General features: G+C 46.1%; 2 protein-coding genes across 2 annotated transcripts; one reads left to right on the top strand and one right to left on the bottom strand.

Moving 5' to 3' along the window:
* Positions 1-180: 180 nt before the first annotated feature.
* On the bottom strand, positions 181-2,693 carry LOC130522446 (zinc finger protein 443-like). Its single transcript, XM_057026845.1, has 3 exons — positions 2,536-2,693; positions 1,027-1,878; positions 181-886 (listed from the first exon to the last, which is right to left on the bottom strand). Exons 2-3 carry the CDS (start codon positions 1,868-1,870, stop codon positions 552-554), a joined length of 1,179 nt encoding a protein of 392 aa, XP_056882825.1. The 5' UTR covers positions 1,871-1,878; positions 2,536-2,693; the 3' UTR covers positions 181-551.
* On the top strand, positions 2,528-18,930 carry nhsl1a (NHS-like 1a). The gene is made up of 11 exons (XM_057026842.1): positions 2,528-2,621; positions 3,388-3,443; positions 9,305-9,415; positions 9,673-9,800; positions 10,297-10,371; positions 10,916-11,150; positions 11,245-11,376; positions 11,464-11,786; positions 11,875-15,604; positions 16,448-16,535; positions 17,431-18,930. The coding sequence occupies exons 2-11, from the start codon at positions 3,428-3,430 to the stop codon at positions 18,035-18,037; spliced, it is 5,445 nt and encodes a 1,814-aa protein (XP_056882822.1). The 5' UTR covers positions 2,528-2,621; positions 3,388-3,427; the 3' UTR covers positions 18,038-18,930.
* Positions 18,931-19,275: the final 345 nt, after the last annotated feature.

A 19,275-nucleotide genomic window follows, 5' to 3' on the forward strand; every position in this document is an offset into this window, starting at 1 on the left:
ATTCTATGTTGTTAAAATTGACGTATATGATGATGAAATCATTTAAATATGTGCAGATGCTGCGGATAAGAACCAAAACGCGTTAGTTTGACTCGGTTGTGTTCCACATTAAGAGCTTGTCCACATGTATCCAGGTAGCTTTTCTGTCCTCCAACCCAAAAAAAATCCCATCCACACCAGTACGTTCAAGAAGAATGTATTGTTTGCCGACGGGCACCAAGAGGCAACGTCAACACAGTCACTTGTTAAAATGAGGATGAAGAATCTCAGAAAAAGTCAGTAGGAATGCTGTGGCATTAGAAAGCTCTCTGACTTCTTTCAGAATTATTACTTCTGTTCCAAAGTTGTCACCCCAATTTGATGTTCGCCCTGGTTTTACATCTTGACTTTGACAGTAAAAGTGTTATACTCTAAAAAGCATTAATAACCTACAGCACAAAAGTTCAAAGAGATGTGAGGAAAACACTGGTCTTCATCAGAAATCACATATAGATAAACAGGAACATTTTCCCTCAAATTTCAGTCATCATCCTTATCTTTTTCCTCATTGATCATCTTTGCTGTTTTCCTTCTTGTCCTCCCTCCTTTCCTTTCTCCCTTCTTGTCACACTCATGGTCATCCTCCTCTCCTCCTCTTCTTTCTCCCAGCTTGCCCTCATCCCCTTCCCCCCGACCTTCCCAAGCATTGCAGCGGCTGCAGTGTCTCTTGAAGCCGCCCAGGAAGTGGGACCTGAAGCAGCAGAAGGGGCAGATGTAGCGTCCCGGCCGGTGGGCGAGGTCATGTGCTGCTGCAGCCGGCTGGGCAGGAAGAAGGTGAGGTGGCAGTCTTTACAGTTGTATGGACGCTCCACATTGTGGCTGCGCTCCACATGTGTGATGGCAAGACCTGCAAGGACACACAGAGGGACCCGTTCACCCAAACGCAGCCGTGTATGTGATGAGTTGACCACCGTGTTGACGCCATATTTTTTCCGAACATGATTTGATATGAGTTGTTGAAATCTCTCAAAAATGACAGACTTTTACCTTTGAGTTTGGTCTTCCAGCCACAGATCTGGCAGACAAAGCGGCTGGACACGAAGCGAATGACTTTAGCCGTTGCCTCCATTTCCACCCTCAGTAGCTCGCTGCTCAGGCCGGCCTCCTCGTCCTCCTCTGCAGCAGCATCACGCTTTATGGCCTGGATGGCGTACGCTCGTGGGATGTCGTGTCGCCGCACCACATGGTTGATGGCCACACCTTTTAGTTTGCTTTTCCAGCTGCACATCATGCAGCAGAAACTGACACCATCGAATATCAGCACACTTTCATCTCTTTCACCGTCTGTTTTATCTGCCATCTGGGAGGCATCGCCATTGTCACGATGACCTGCTTCTTCCACTTCGTCCTTTCCCTCACTGCATGTTGTAGGTTTATCACCTCCTTCTCCTCTCTGCTCCTCCAAGCAGCTCATCTTCGCAACATCTTCTTCAACTTTGCTGCTCTGCTTTCTTGTGATGCCGCCTTCCCCTCCCTCTTTCTCTTCCTCCTTCCTTTGCTCTGCTGTCATCAAAGGCCCCTTCTCACTGGTTTCTTCTGTCGCGGCCTCCCTCTCATCCATGCAGTGTTTGGTGATCACATGTTTGTAGACTTTGGTGAAATCTTTGCTAGTAAAGAAACAGTCAAAGCAGTGGAACAACTGTGCTGTGCTCTGATACATCAAGATGTTACCAAGGCGACCAAAGGCCGCGCCTTCCAGGTGTGTCGGGTGAGAGGCGGCGATGTGGGAGAGCTGGTGGGCGTGGCTCTTGGAGTAGAAGCCACAGTGGGGACACTGAAGGTGAGCTGCAACGCCACCCAGGTCACCACGGGCTTGCATGACAACAGACATGACTGTAACTGGCAGGGAGAAATGCAAACAAAGTTTAACATTTACAACCATGAAAGTATGAGACAACTCAGTATAAATCACTATAAGGTCATTTCATACATTTCTGTAACTTAATGGTCCTTGTAGTGAATGAGATAAATTCTCTGATTTAGGATCTCAATGTGAATAAATATATCTTTCTGACTGTCAAGCCATGTTGATCAACAACAAAACCAATTGGAGTATATCAGCAAGGTTTTTCTTTCTAAATATAACCCTCATTCGTCAAAAATATTAGTTGAACATTTTCTTGTAAGACAAAGTTTGCATTTTACTCGTACAAAGCAGCCGTCACACATCATTATACAGGCGCATAACAGTAAATATTAAATGTCTTTCTTGATTATTTTTCGATAAAACTCATTTGAAAACTTGATTGAATATAACATTACTACACGTTATAGACACGTTATTTGTGCTTCATTACAGTGTAATAGCGGATAACATAATAATTATCCGTCGAACATTATTACAATTAATTTCTAAACTATCAAGCAACAGACGCATCACATCATGTCTGTATAGAATAGGTAATGAGTTTGAACTTCCAGATAAACAAAATTAGAATAACCATTTTGCCATATTTAAAAAAAAAAAATCTATTTTATCCTTTGGAGCAGACTCACCACCCGCCCAGGCGCGGACGCTCACTTCCGTGTTTACGTCCGGACCAGCCAATCAGCGTTGTCCTCTCCGCTCGTCACTTCACGAGGTATCGCGAGATGTTATGATCTTAAAAATTCTGGTTAAAGGTTTTTCTTCAGCTAAACTCGTTTATGGGTGTAATCACCGATCTAAATTTGACAATACGCTTTTCTTTTTGATCATCCAACATTTAAAATCCAAAACCATATTTTTATTTGAGCATTTTTATATTTATCTTTTTTTTAACATATGAAAGTTCGTTTGATTTCCAATCACAGTTGACAACAATTAAAACTGCCTGTTTATGGAGCATTTTTTAATAGCTCTGCAAAAATAAGCTTGACTGTGTCGCAGCTTATCGTAGTTGTTTTGGTCTGGAAAATGCCTGGTGTGATGGGAGGAGAGAGGACTGGGTATTGTCACATCATCACACATCAGAGAGACTTTCATTTTGTGTTTGATCTGATTACTTGTCCATCTCTACTCCTGAGCATTACATCTCCTGAAGGACCTCTTTCAAATACTTATTTATACTTTCAAATTTCCATGAATAAATACAGATATTGGAGTGGAAAGGGATGCATAAATAGGTGAGAATTAGTTACTGAGATATTATGCAGCGGCAGTAGTATGATATAGGTATATAACCCACCAATTCACGGAGAGTGTATTTCCTTTTCATTGCCTCAGTGTTGGTGATGATGGGACTGGATTCAAAGAAGGGAGGGTGCTTTTGTTGGGGTAGAATGAGGCAGTACGGTAAGGAGAAATAGAGAGGGAGGGAGAAAGAGAGAGAAGCGTGCTGTGTGTCTGAACTTGTGTTTGTTGCTCAGATTCAAACACACGGAACGACCCCGAGCGAGTGAGGACGACATGTTCTGCATAGAAGGTGAGAGAGCCCAAGATTCTGTCAAAAAGCAAGAGAGTGTGTGTGTGTGTGTGTGTGCGTGTGTGTGTGTGTGTGTGTGTGTGTGTGTGCTTGCATGCATGCGTGCATGTGTATGTTGGTGCCAGCTTATAATTTTGGGAAGAAAGGACATTTTGGTTGGGGCTGTTTGAGGGTTAAGATGTGGTTTTAAAGTTAGGGTAAGAACCGTGTTAAGGTTTGGGTTGGGGTTCGGGGCCGGGGGAATGTGTGAAAGTCGTTTGAGCACAAATACAGCCAGAGAGAAATTAAACAAGGAAAAACAGTTAAGATGAATCCACACATGTGAACAGGTTCATTTGTGCATCTGGCCAATTGGAAGTTTGGTTCAGGAGGTGTTTATGAGTCAGACGTGTGTGTGTGTGTGTGTGTGTGTGTGTGTGTGTCTGTCTGTCTGTCTGTCAGTGATCACATTGACACACACGCTGGCTTGTTGAGGCAGGTTGAAACATCCCATTCAGCTTCCAAAACACAGCTGTTCCTCCCTCCAACACATGCTGACCTGATGTTGACGGAGCATCTGAACACACAGCTGCGTCGGCATGATTTTCACGCATTTATCTGAGTAAAACCTATAAATTCTTTACTTCTGTCACAAAGAAAAGCGTGCCTGCGGATACAGGCATGCTTTTCTTTTTTCAAGAATCAACATAAATGTTTACTTCCTTTTCTTCTGATAATCAAAATTTTCCCTACTGGCTGCACCATAAGCTAATGGCTAACCTAAACCACTGAAGCAAATAGGAAGGAGCACTTCAGTTGTGCAATGAAGTAGCCTCGACAGTCCCCCTCTGGAGGCCAAATTAAGATAAAGTACCGTCAAGGGTCACTTTCTAGTTAGTAGAGCACAACAAAAAACCCACTGGGGCTTTTCCAGTGAGATAAGAATTAACTATACAGCCCCTCGGGCTCAATCAGTGAGTCGCAGCTTTATTTTGATGAATAAATCCTTAGTAAGTTGTCGAGCTTTCTTTATGTCTCCACTCCTTTTCCACTTTATCAGCTAACTGCACCTCCATTCCCACCATTCCCTGCTATGCTGCTGTAGCTGTCGCAATCTAGCCCACATAATGACCTGTCCTGTAAAGTATCTCATTGAAGCTTTCTGCATTTTGGTGTGTGTGTGTGCCCCTGTCCTGACTTGTCCCTGCCTCTCAAACCCGCCCCTGGTGTGGGGCACATATAGAGGATGTACGTGGGAATAAAAACAATGTTTTCTGGAGGTAATGATGGAGCCAGTCAGCCACGTAGGGAGATGAGGTGTTTGGAGAAGAAAGGTTTCTCGGTGACCTTGTGCCGTCTGACTCTGTGATCCCAACATCGAATTTACCCTGTTTGACTCAATAATACAGTATCAGGCAACATGTGGTGCGTTGAGGTAAATACCTGTCCCTCAGTGGCCATCTGCAGACCTGGATAATCCCTGTTAGCAGATTAGAGGTGGAGAGAGGAGAGCAGCGACGCTTCACAACGACCATAACTGTAGGCTGTTCTGGACTGTTGTGGACTTGTTTGGTGTTTTGGTCGCAGGTCTGAGGGGAGACGGTTGCTTAAGTTCTGTGAATTCCATGCCAAATCTGAAACTGGGTGTTTGGCTCCTTTTGAAGGTATTTTTCTGACAAGTTTGTGGGGCAAAACGTCACGTAAAATTTAAAACTTTACTGACACTTTTTTAAGCTCTGGACTTTGATATTTTTTCTGTTTGAGTCAAAAATCTGGAAGCAACTAAAACTTGAAACCATGGATTTGGTGCGGACAAACTGGCAGAGTGTTTCTGAGGGTAAAGTTTGGTGACCTGGATTCAGCCAATCAGCAGACGGGATAAGATGATTTCATATGTGGAATGCCTGGGCGGTGACGGGGCCGGGCACGGAATGGCGACGCGTTGTTGGAACAGCAGTCCCGACGAAGAGCAGGACGAGCTTCTGCCACGTAAGCTGGCTGCGCTGCACCCGAAGACAGAGGGCAGCCTTCGCCGGCGCCTTCTCAGCGCCAGAATCCACCAGCACTACGATGCCATTGTGGCAGTGAATGGGGGCAACGTGGTCAGGCTGGAGTCACCCATGGGTGACAAAAAAGCCCCCACACCCCACTTTCAGAACTCAGGCAACAGCCCTTGGTATCGGCATCAACACTTCTCTCCTCGAGCCCATGTCCATCCTTCTCTGACCCCAGAGACTCATGGGAAACTTTTCTCTGCTGTAGACGTTTATGGGAAACCTAACCAGCATTCCACAAACCTCCAGCTGCCACGTTCCACCTGCCTAGTCATACCCCAGAGGAGCCAAACCCCAACCCCAGAGGCCAGTCCTGGCTACACTGTTCCGGAACCCTCTCCGATCATTGGCCAGGCAACCGCCAGAGGGCAGGAAGTACCACCACAGTACTTATATCAGCCCAGCAGGGTGCGCAGGAGCAGATTCTTTCGCGTTCGTCCACGTTGGGGCAGAAAGTCTGGATTTGAGGCCAAACCAACCACACCCCTTTTAAGGAAAGGTATAACCACTTTTTTATTGATTTGTCTGAGCATACATCCTCTTACTTGGGAGGTTGGGGACCTAAATAAACCTGCTTTGTTTTATTTTCGGTCTTGATGGTACCCAAATCGTCCATTTTCTGAGAAAATTCATGGACCAGTTGTGTTTTGAATTTTGAAAGAAGATACTGCATGGATAAAATATACCCACTCAAAGTCTCCTTTACATGTAATGCATATTATATATAACACACATTTACATGACTGCTTCCACAAAAGCAAATATTCTGAGTCGGACTTGAACCCTGACGCACCAGCTGCAGATCACACTGAGCATACTAACATTCATGGCATTGATGTTTGATCAATAATGCATCTCAGTTCCACTCAGATTCCCAGAGTTAAAGCACACGCACCCTCACAGAGGAAACAGAGCAGCTCTCTCTGCCGTAATTAATTCCCCCGTGTGTGTAATCCGTAAGTGTCTGTTCTTGTGAGCAGGGATTAGCTTTGCTTCCATACGCCAGCTAATGGCTAATTCCGGGAGCAACAGACAAACAGCTGCTACCTGTTAGCATCAGCTAGTGTTTACCTGCGACCAAAACTATTTGTAATTTTACATTTCAGGTTTGGGGCACGCACACACACACGCACGCACGCGCACACACACACACACACACACCACACACACACACACACTCACACTCACACTCACACAAAGAGCCCTCTGAGTTTAGTGTTCCATTTATTCCAATCTGACACCATGTCAAAGCTCCCATTTAGTATCTAATTAATGAAACTAATTATAGTGGTACAGAGGTAATGACAGACAGCGAGGAGGACAGACAGACATGCATGAAGACAGAAGTAATTAGCTGCTCCACTGGCCCAGATAGTTGGCACACTTACAGACTGGACCTGTCCCAGTTTGTGATGACTGATGAACAGTACATCACACTCATATTATTCTTAGCCCCTCTGGTGACTGTACCCGTACTGTTGTCTTCCATGTCACTACTACGTCAGTGCCTATTTAACCACAAAGGTACTCTCTGAATTTCATGACAATCCAGGCCTTATTTTCATTTTTATCCACAAAGAGGGAAAAGCACAGCCACAAATTAAAATTCTGGCCGGTTTCCAAAATTTTGACTTCAGTATGTAGCCCCCATCAGTGCCCCACCCACCTCACACGCCCCTCCACCTACAACTGTACATTTTCAAGCCTTTTTAAACGTGGGTGGAGTCAGGAGCGGCATTTTTCCCTCACAGGTAACACCGGTGGGGTGGGGCACCTGCTGTAGGCTTTCTCCAGAAATAAGAAGCAAGTTCTGGTTCAGCATGCTGAGTGTGTATCAGCACAGATTTCAAAGACCTGTGGAAGCCCTCCAGGGCTCTCTTTTAAGACTCAGCACAGCTGCACACATCTGCACACTTTTGTGGCAGCAAATCAGCCCATCCAAAACATCCGCCAGGATTCTTCTTATGTGTCTCTGACAGTTGACGAGGAGGCTGCGATGTCCAAATGTCACCGCGGTCCCCACAAGGGTAGAGACTAAATAAGACAGAAACCCCACAGAGCAGTAGAACAGAGGGAATAAAAGATCAACAGTCTGAGATCTGAAGACCTCTGATGCACACGCATGCACACGCACACACACACACACACACGCACACGCACACACGCGCACGCACTTTATTACTGCAGTATTTGTCGTTAACCTTCATCACCTCAGGGCTCACCTGAAGGGCACACACGTGCACTAGCTTCCTGGTGTTGGCACCCTGTATGTGTGCTGTGTGTGTGGGTGTTTGCGTGTGTGTGTGTCATGTGTAAATGATATGAAAATGCGTGAGAGAGGGGCGAGTTAAAAAGAGAGGGAGGTGGGAGCAGAGCGGAGCTGCGTTGCTGCTGCGCAGTCTGCTGCAGCTTCGGCATGAAGAGTGTGTGTGTGTGTGTGTCCGTGTCCGCGTGTGTACAGTACCGGTCTATTGTGTCGTTATGGTTCTGATCGCCACAGCAATCAAATCAGTCCTTCGATATATCAACAAAACCAGAGGTGAGTGTGTGTTTGTGTGTGCATGCATGTGCATGAGCACATGTGTGCGTGTGTGTGTGTGTGTGTGTATTAGCAGCATGTTGTACATCTGCAGTTTTCTGTATTTACTGGATGTGTGAGTGTTGTGATTTTAGGTGAATATGTGTAGTTTTATAAATTGGATCGTTGGTCTCTGATTGGCTCCCAGTTTAAAGTAAAGACAAGGGGCATAAACTAAACTGCCAGTAACCTTAGCAACAATATGACAGCTGACTGACACAAAACATCTTCTAAGTGCACAAATTCTGCATCTAAAACCTCCAGTGTAACTTCAGGACTCATTTCTTTTGCCTTCAAAATGGTTGAGAAGCCTTTCAAGGACCTCTGACAGAGCTGGATGACCTTTTTCTATATTTCAAGCTGAATGACAAAATTAGTCCTGGAATATCCGTCACGATGGGTCCTTTGTTCAGGAATTACAAAGCCAGCTGTGGAGTCACCACACCTTTTTTCAGGACTCAGGACACTTCTTGAACTTGATTAATGGGAATTGTTAACCCTGTCAATAGTTCTTGAGGATTTTCTTTTTCAATGACCCTTGTGAAAGACGACAGGGAGGTTCGGTAGATCTCTTTGAAGTAGCCTGGAATATGGTCACAGCTCTCTCAGAGTATGTGATGCATTTTTAAGGACCTTTCAGGACCTCTGTATTTCCTGAAGACCCTTCCTGAGTGTGCTTTGGGATTTTGAGTATCAGGCCACTGACTCCCAGACACCCTCGGTCTTGTCATAGAATATGCCGAGGATTAATTAAATTTACCATGGCAACATAAAATCCTGCTTCCTGATTGGCTCTTCCAGAAAGTGTTTTGAAGTCTCACTTGGAAAGTTCTAATCTTACATTTAATTAAATTTTGTCAACCTTGAGCAAAATGCTTTGTTCACATTTCAGTTTAGATGATTATTTATTTTACTTTTATCCAGTTCTTGTTAATTGTGGAATCTCCCAGAATCTTGTTGATTTAAACCTGTCGGCTCGTGTTTCTGTCTTTGAAAGTGTGAAAATCTCAGTGTAATGGTTCGTTTCCGCAGTGCTTCTAAACTGCTGACAGCTGAGATGTGAACTCTGCATCCATTCACACATCTGTCCAGCAGCTAGTCCATCTGCTGCTCCTTCTCAATCAAAGCCCACAGGCACCACGTGTCTCTGAGGTCACCTTCAGAAGCGCTGATGCTGCGACAGTCATCGTCGCCGGTTCTGTGGGAATGAGATTAACTCCAGAATCCTCCGTTTGTCTTTGTCTCTGCAGCTGGGGATGGAGACACTAAGTGGTCTGTTCACTACTCGACCCAGAAGCCCAAACACAGCATCTTCTTCATCCCTGGGAAAAGACGATCTGGCAGCGCAGATGACCTGCGAGGTCAGAGGTCACCACAGAGCACCACCACATGCATAGATGGAGATTTATACAGGAAGACAGACAGTGACACTGCCATCTTTTTAAAGATTCTGGTTCAACTCCAGGTCTTCCGCCGTCTCTTGACTGGTGTTACTGTCCCCACAAAATGCAAATTAATTAGAATGTCCCACTTTTGTAGCTGCACTGTCAATTAATTGTTTCCTCGGTGTTATTTGGTATGGAGTGTAAAAGCTCTGCGTGTGTGTTTGTGTGTGTAGCTTGCAACAGACTGACTCAGCATGGCCGCAGCCAACCTGGCATCTCTGAGCCCCACCCACCCAGTCCACCATCCTCTGGGCCAGACCAATCAGGGCGCAGACGGTGGAGGGAGAAAAGCAGGAAAATGGTTGGTTGGTCGGTCTCTCTCTTTCAGACACACACACATACACATGCACACACACAAGCACGTTTTCGTCATTTCATCAGGGATGCTGCGCTTCCTCATGAATATTCATTTTCTGAATTGACCGTGGGCTAAATGCTCCATATAGGTCATCATGGAACAGCAGCAATGATAGCGGGGATGTCATTTTGTATTCTGAAGGGTGACACAGGCACGCTCCTTTCTATGTGTTTTAGGATAAAATGTCTCTCAAGGACTTGCTCAATGATTTGGGTTTACCAATTATTTCAGTTTTTGAGAAATGGCATATCAAAATCGTCATGTGTTCAGCACCTAAAGAAAACACTGCATTTATTTCTTCCCTGACTACAAAACGCACTTTTCCGCCATCTGCTGGTCAACCTGAGCTACTGGCGGTTCTGAAATAACGCGTCATCGTTTGAGCGTCTCCGTGGACAAGTATTCACTTCTTTTGTTCTTGTGTTTTCCCTCCATTTAGAGGTGCAGATTTCTGGACTCTCTTTCTCAGTCTTGCTTTGCAGATTGTTTCAAGTTAAAAGTTTGGAGGAGAAAGGTAAACCTAGATCGTCTAGACGAGACGAGTAGAGTAGCGGGTTTTGAACCCCCATCTTAGAGTCTGGAACTTCCTCCTTTTTTCTTATTTGTAAAATTTTCACTGTCGTAATAGCTCTGTTAGAATTCCAGTAGATTAGCAAGCTTATAAGCAGAACAGACCACACTCACTGGTTTGTTATGTGGCCCATCAACTAAGAGCTGGACCAGCTGCAAATATGAAAATTCTAGCATTTGGAAGAAGCGAGCAATGGGAGTTTGCAGATCTGTCTGTCTATATTTGTGGCGCTCCAGTGAAAGTGGGGCTCCAGGCAGTCCAGTACAGTCAATGACAGTTGAGTTGATCCAGTGTGAAGCACTCAGCAGTATTGGTGATGAGAGTATAGATCGCAAGACCTGTCCTGAACCCTTTGGCTGGCATAAATTCATTTTAAATTGTGTCTTAAAATGGGTAGATTTTTATCCTACTTAATTCTTTCTCCAGGACGCATCCAGGATAAAAGAGTTTGATGCTGAGTATGATTTGCCTGTGTGTCTATGCTCAGTCCTCAGCTTTCTCAGACGAAGAAGAGACATTCTTCTTGAACAACACTCGGCCCATGACCCCGCTGGTCCTCAACCCCATCCACCACACCTCACATTGGGATGACTTTGCCCCTCCGTACGAGCCGAGAGTGGACGTGGAGGTGGAGCGGCCACCCAGACTTCCAACACCAGAGGAGAGGATGCGGCAGCAGGCAGAGGCCATTGCAATCGCTGTCGTCCCAATTAACATAACAGGTCTCAAGCAAAACTCACATATGAGATATAGTCAAAACAAAATGACGAACAGAGGTACATTTCTTTTTGTGTGTTTGTTCCATTTGTGTTTCAGGAGAGAGTTTTGATCGTCAGGCCAGTTTTAGAAGAGTCGCCTCCAACAATGACTCGTTATCTCAACGATACTGTAACCTGAGCCGGCGCAAGACGATTACTGGGATGCCCACTAAGTCTCCCGAGAAGACCAGTACAGATCTCATCCTTTTCTAAATACACTGACCTCTATAGTTCATGTAGTTTGTATAAATCCTTAACTTTTAACTTTTCGCTACAGGTCCAGGAATCTCTACCGTAATTCCAGGCCAGTTCTCAACCGTTGGCCGGCCTGGCTCGTGTCCCCCTGTGCAGCAACGACAAATAACAGCGAAGGAAGAGGGAAATGCCAGAGAGCTGGGTTTCTTAACCACAAGGAGGATCCGAGCTCCCAGAGGCGAGGGGATGTCCAGCCTGATGGCTTCCCTCACCTCTCCCACCCCTGTAAACACTGGCCAGGTCCGTAGCCTCCCTCGCCTGGCGACTAACTCTTCCTTAGACTCTGAGGCCAGCTGTAATAGCATCTCCTACAGAGCACTCAGCGCCTCATCATCCTGTTCTCAGGTCAGTTTAAAATTGATACAAGAAAAAGTGTCTTTTGGATGGAAAAGTAATTCTTCATTTTTGTTATTTTGTTTTCCTCTTGTCACAGGATATGCAGAGGTTTCCCAATGATACCCAGCTCCTTCTGTCCCTGAACCCTTCTACCACACAAATTACAGGGTCTCCTTCCCCCTCTGCTCCTTCTCCGCCCTTCTACCCATCGTCCTCCTCGCTTCCCAGCTCTCCAAGTCTTCCCCAGAAATCTCAGTGGAATGAAAGGGATGCGTTTGTGAATATGCTGGGCACCTCCCACCACCTCTCATCTTCCTCCATTGCTGACTCTGAGTCCCAGTTCAGCTACCAGGTGCAGGATGACCAGGCTGCTTCCCTCCAGGACGCCCAGAGCTCCTATACTGGTGGCTCCTGCAGTGAGACATGGAGCTACCGCTCCCTCTCCCCAAGCTCCAGTGTTCATAGTGACCAGATCAGGGATGAGTGGAATACCATGACACGGGACATACAGAGGAGCTCTGCAGAAGGTTGGACTCTGGATTCCCTGTTGTGTTCTGGTCGCTCCCCCCCTCCTCACACTGACAGCAACTCTGTGTGTTCAGAGGAAATCCCCGCAGCTTCCTTTCTGAACTGTGAGAAACGGAAGCAGAGCACTTCTTCCACATCCTCTCGTAGCATCACCCACAGCGTCTCCCTCCGCAAGTCCAAGCGTCCCCCCCAACCACCGCTGCGCTTTGACTCTCTAAGAAGTTGTCCAAGTCGTACCAAACCTTGCCACTCCTCCTCCAGTCCCCGTCGCAAGCACACCCCCCAGCGGGGATCTGCATCATCTCCTAAAGCCTTCCATGACCCCTGGGTGCCCAGGTCCACCACCCAAAGACGCCAGAGCGGGTTTAACTGTGGAACAGTTTCCTCTTTTGAGTCATTGGGGGGAGTCACACAGGTGGAAACCACCGTTCTTCAGACCGAACACCTGCCACCAAGTCCTGGTCACTTTGTCGTGGATGTCTTTGCCCCAGGGTCCCCAGGCTCAGAGGAGGAGGGCCCCAGATTTACTACCCACCCTCCACAGGGTGAACCCAGGCTGCAGCGACTAGCCTCACCCTCCAGTGGCTACTCCAGTCAGTCCAACACCCCCACTCCTGGAACTCCCGTGTCCTCCCCCATTACCCCCTCTTCTCCGCTCACACCAAATCCTCTTTTCCCATTTTCATCGACACAGACCCCTTTCTTCCCCCCGTCCCCTACTTCGCTGCCCAAGCAGAAGTCTCTGGGTCAGAACAGACCAAAGCCACCGGTGCCAGAAAGGAAGTCATCACACCTGTCTCTTTCCTCCTCATTTTCTTCCACATCTTCCCTCTCCTCGTGCACCTCCTCAGACTCCTCGGCTAAGCATCCTCTTCTCCCTCCTCCCCCTCTTCCACCTCCTCAAACAGAATGTGTTCCCCCTGTATTTTACTCCCCCCTTTGTGAATCTCCCGCTTGTCCCGTCTTTCTGCCCCCACCTCCCCCTCCTCCCCCTCTCCCATCTTACATGCTACCCCCTCCTCCTCCTCCCCCCCCCCCTCTTCCTCCAACTCCTCGCCCACCTCCTCCCCCATATTCATATGCCATTAAACACGCTGCCCATCAGGTTGCTGTATCCACCCTATCATCATCGGTAAACTTCACTTTCACACCTGCTCCTCCATCCTCTCTCCTTCATCCTTCAGATCACCTCACATCTTCTCTTGATGCCCTTCCCCTCCCTCCTCCACCACCACCTCTACCTCCACCTCCAATGCCACTGTCATGTTGTCCTACCTGTCCTGCCACCGGCCTCCTTCACCCAGGCAAGTGTACAAGTAGAGCTTCTAAGGCGGCTTCACACTCCCCCCCCCTCGTCACTGCACAGGCATTGCAGAGCGTCAAGCTTCGCTCTATTAAGAACCAAGAAGTGCTGTCCGCTCGTGTCCCACAAGCTAATGAAGCTCATTCAGATGGTGCAGTTTCTGATTTCGTTGGAGCTGAATCACAAAATAGTTCTGAAGTCACCACAACTTGCGGTTTAAGTAATAATGCTGAACTTTATGACCCAATACAGTCTGGGCAGATGTTAGATTGTGATCCTTCAACAACAGTAGACAGTGAGAAAATACCCAACAATGAATCTAGTCATACTAATTATCACAATCTACCAGCTGTTGTTACTCGCTCAGACAACCAGTCACACTCTGGGTCTAATCTGATCCAATGCAAAAGTCCACAAGAATTCCAGTACAGTGAAAGGAAAGAAAATTCAAATATATATGCTGCATTAGCAAGCGATTCCATTTCTGCTTCATGGGTCAGAATGTCTTCTAGCCCAGGCAAAAACCACATCGAGTCACCTATGCAGCTATTGTCTTTGCAGCAACCAGCCACAGAAAATAGATCAATATATGGCAAGCAAACAGAGCTGCAAAAAGAAGAAAACTACAGAGATTCTTCCTACTTGAGCCCCCCAGAGTCCCGCAGACACAGACAAGCAAATAATACAAACATCACAGAAATTAGGAATCCAAAAGTCACTGAAGGGACTCTCACAGCAGATCGTGATTTTAAGTGTAACAGGGTCTGTAAGCCTGGTAGCCCACAGAAGCGCTGCACCGCGGAGAAGCCGATGTTGCCAAAGAAGCCCGATCTTTGCATCTTGGGACGCATGGCAGCGTCAGTTAACAGACAGGGAGCCTGTGAATGGAAGAGCAGAGGAGAGGTCATAGTACAGTCCTCTGATCTCAGCCCACCAAGGCTTCCTGACAGCACTTTCTGCACAGCGTTGCATCCAGATCTGACCCACAGTGGTGCTGAAGGAAAGGCAGAGCCCGCTAATTCACCCGAGAGCATCACAGCTTTGCCTACAAATGCGACAGCTGCTGACGCAGATCCAGCCGCTCCTTCTCCTCAGAAACCACCAATTGTGCACAAAAAGCCACAGTTTTCACTGATGTCACTGAAAACAACCGAACTGACCTGTTCTAGAAGCACAGCAGGGGTCTCCAGAGGGATGTCTGCAGTGTGTGACCCTCTGGAAATGAGTACGATGGGAACCGAAGGGAACGTGGAGACCATGGGTGTCCATTCCCCAGCCATTCTGGGTATTCTGGAGTCCAGTAACTTCAACAAGCCGCAACATTCTTCATCAAAGAAATTTAGTACCTCAGATTCTCAAAGAACGTCATCCAACTGCAGAACCTTAGGGACTCACAAAGCCCCCTCGTTACAGACGGAAGCGTACAGGTTGGGAAGAAGCGGTTGTTGTGGGGATATCCAGCAAAGAGTCATCCATGAAAATGAAGAGAAAACGATTCAGTGGACGATGATGAGGTCATCTCTGGCTGAGGCTCAAGACGAAGATGAGAGAGTGGAAGAGGGAGGCACAAAGATTCTCACCACACCGTCCATCACCAGGAAGAAAGTGAAGTCAAGGAAGAGGAGAAAGAAGGGGGCAGGGAGGCAACTGTTAATGATGTCATCCACAATGGAGCCCTTTCCTTCTTCATCTTCATCGTCATCTTCTTCATCTTCATCTTCATCTTCCTCCTCATCAGACGATGACCGAGAAGCAGTGAAAAATGGGGAAAGGGGCAAGAACATGCCCCCCTTTCCTACCAGAGTTTACTTTGAAGACACCAGCGACTCTGAAAGCCCCTGTGCTGTGGTTGGTCAAAGCCTGCACTCGCTCAGCAGCATGCTGTCCACTGACAGTCTGCAGGTCGAGTTGTCCTTCCCAGACCTCCAGATCCAGGAACCAGGAGAAGCTGAAGACAGGAACCAGGAGGTGGAAGAAACCAGCGGACCTCTAGATGGTAAAAATCACCTGAGGACCTACTTTTTCTCAGGATTTCAATTAATACAATATAATAATACTTCCAGTGGCTTCCCAGTACGCTAGTTGTGTTTGACGTATAATGACGCATTGGTGAAGCTATCTTGAAATCTCCTCTTTGTCCCTCAATAACCAGTGCACCTGGACCCGCTCTTTTTATTATAACCAGCCCATTTATCCTCTCTGTGTGATGGTGAAGACACTATTGGGTTTGGTTCAGTTTGGTTTAGTTTGGTCCGTTTTGTCAAAGGATATCAAAACATGGCCATATTCATTTATAGCTTTTCTAAATAACAAAATTCAAAGAAGATGAGCCTTTTTGTGGGATCTAGGTACTCTTTGTTATTGAGTTTAAGGGTTAGCTCTGCATCTAAAATCTGTCTTGCCCTTTAGGAGAAATAGGCCAACACGAGCTGTCTCAAACTAAAGTGCTCATCACATGATAGAATAGCTGAGGGGAGCTGCAATGGTTGTTGTAAAAGACTTTCAAAAAATGCTTAAGATAATATTCAAAATCTGACTCTGAATCCATGTGGTGTAGCTTCTCCCCTTGTCTTCTGAACCGCTTTATCCCATTGCTAAATGTTTGCTAAAGGACTTATTTTGGGAATTTTTATATATTTCAGAAAAAGATTATCTTGTTGTCGCTGAAATATGCAGCTATTTCAGCAAAGTGCACTTGTACCCAGGCGAGCTCAGTCAAACATCCTAAATAACGTCTTTGATTTCTGCTGTTAATCTTTAAAACCACAGTTTTATTCAAAAGTGGGCATAACAAGATTCATGTTTCCGGCCGGTTTTCCCTCATTCTTGTTTCCCCCAGATGATGTTTTTCGCAGCGTTTCTGCGGATCAGCTGCCTGCACAAAGCCACCCTCGAACCACCCAGGATTTGTTTGCAATCATCCACAGGTAGCCACGCGGTCTCCGGGTCCTTATTGCACGTGTTATTGGGTCGCTTTCTCTCATCACAAACGTACTTTTTATTCAATTTAACAAGACATTTAAAGTTTAAAGTTATTAATGCAAATGAAGTACAGGCGATTACAGACGTAGTCAAATCTGTGGCGGATTTAACAAACAACTGAGCACATTTCCACTCCTTTTCTTGCTTCCCTCCTCTGCCTTTGTGAAGCAGTGCAGTGTGGGAAGGCAGAGCGTGAACACCCTGATAGAGAGGGTTTATCTGCAGGTAATAAAACGCAATCCTCAATCGGTTCAAATAGATCCAGCTTTTTCCTACTTCCTTGAGAAACATCCCACGTTTAGGTTCCCAACCTCCTTCTTTGTTGTTCTCTGGCCCATTTCAAAATTTAAAAAAGGGAAATGAGCTTCCCAAGCAGTACGTTTAGGTCCGGCATGTTGCTGGACTGGCTGGAAAGGTCTGGTTTGTGGGAATAAAGGCGAAAGCTTCACATCACAGCCGCAGGTCCACCTGAACCACAATCACATGACCCAGCAGGACGGGCTGTTGCAGTGGGAATGATTTTGTACCCTCGTTGCACCAGATTCTAAATTTAAACTCGAAAATGATTTATCACATTACATTAAAACCAATTTGTGCTTTTCTTTCCTTTTATATTTCTCAGCTTTAACCCTGTACCCTTGTTTTCTGCATTGTTGGCCTTTTGTCCATATTCTTTTGATCAAGTGTAGTTTAGTTTCCCAGGATTCCAGCGCAAATGTTGTGTGTTGTGGTAATTCATGCTTTAGAATGATGAGCTGGAGGCCTTTGGGTGGTTTGACAACACTTGATAGCCCAACGCAAGAATGTAATTGGGGACTTTCTGGGATTTTTTCCCCTTAGGTCAAAGAGAAAACTGTTGGGAAGAAACTACTCAGAAGATGACAAGCACTACATCTCATCTTCATCCTCCTCCTCTTCCTCCTCCTCCTCCCCTCCTCCGCTCACCACTGCAGCTTTCACAAGATCTTCCAGCAGCGAGAGCTTCAAGGCTCTTCTGCTGAGGAAGGGCAGCAGGTACGATCTGTCTTCGCGAATCTCAGCTGTGGAAAGGCTTCGCCGCCCTCTCGACCAACCCCGACTCGAACCCGGCCCAGATGGCAGCGCCGTGACTGATCACATGGTTCTGAAATTTCCGGTGTCTCCAACATCTCTGTGCAACCAGAGCTTGATATTGAGGCAGAGGGATCCGACACCTACTCACCTGATCCTCACTTCCTCCTCCTGCTCCTCTCCTTTCTTTTTCTTCTCCTCCCACACAACGCGCCCCCGACCTCTCACTCCTCCCTGCTCGGCCAGTCGACGCTTTGCTGCCCGCTGCCGCCTCTACGCCGCCCCCATGACCGCCATCTATGAGGCAGACAGTGAGGAAGAGGAAGCCAAGGATGACCTTGAGGTTTTTATCGGGCCTTCAAGAAATGAAGGACTTAGGCTGGTGGAGAGTTTCTGAAAAAGATGGACCAAACTTACCAAAACCCAACGGGTAGTCGTCTTTCTCTTTGATGCACCAGAAAATCCGTGTTCTTAAAAGGACGTTCAACATCGAGGTCAAGAAAAATTGCAGGATGAGGCTGTAATTTTCTGTGTTTCTGGATCTACCATCCAGTTATTGTATTTAAAATCACTTAATGTTTATCTTTTCCATCTTTCTAGCTTTTTGTACCTGTTATATACAGTAAATCTCACAGATGGATGGGTCCATCTCTTCTCTGTGTTGGGAATTTAATTTTAAGAACTTGGTAGTTGGGAACCCACCTAAGCTGAAATCACATCACATCAGCCCAGATGATCTAATTCTGCCATCATAATGGGATCTTGACTCCCCCAGACAATAACTGTGTTCCCTTTCGGTGTTTTTAAATGGCATTTTTGTGATCATGCATCATCGTTTTATGCTCGGACTGACTAAAGCATTTGTGAATAGTTTATTTTGTATCCATCACCCTCTCAAGCTCATTTGTTACCCTCTTTTAAAAATGAACAAGCGGCCTTAAGGCCATTCTGTCATTAGGGTTATGTTATCAATACTTTTTCTCACTTTCCAGTAGCTATCTAATCCAGACTGGAATCTCTGTTTCCAGCATCAAAGCTGTGTTTTTCTTCAGCTTATTAGAAGATCAGATGTTATGACAATGATTAAGAAGATTCACTGCTTAGAAACATGATGGTGTCTTTGTGAATTTAGCATAAAATGAATTTAAACAAAAGGCGAAAGTATAAGAATTACTAAGACTGACGGAATAACAAGGCGTGTGAGTGTGTGGGGGAACCTGTTTGCATTTGAATGTAAATAATCGTTAGACGACGGAGAAAGCCGGAGCAATAAAGTACAACTTAACAATTTGTCTTTTCATCTTTGGCTTTAAATAACCTGGTGTGGCAGTAAATAGGAAACTTATTCTCCAGGTTTTGTAAAATGTCTGAAGGTTCAGGCGTCATTTTCGACCAGGAGTCAGCAACCCAGCAGGATTGGGGGCCTGATCCCTCATTTAGACAGACTTGACAGAATTTGTCAAAACCTCAATTGGACCGATTGTTTTTCATCTGGGAAGTTCTGCTCTCACCTGTAGGCCACCCCCACGGTTCTGAAGTAGAGGCCGGTGTCTTCCATCTGCGGGGTAAATATGTGTTTTGGCTCAAATCAAGGTACAATTAACCTCTCTGACCACTGAGTGGTGCTCTGAGACC

Source organism: Takifugu flavidus, chromosome 3, assembly GCF_003711565.1.
Source record: "Takifugu flavidus isolate HTHZ2018 chromosome 3, ASM371156v2, whole genome shotgun sequence".
Classification (NCBI taxonomy): Eukaryota; Metazoa; Chordata; class Actinopteri; order Tetraodontiformes; family Tetraodontidae; genus Takifugu; species Takifugu flavidus.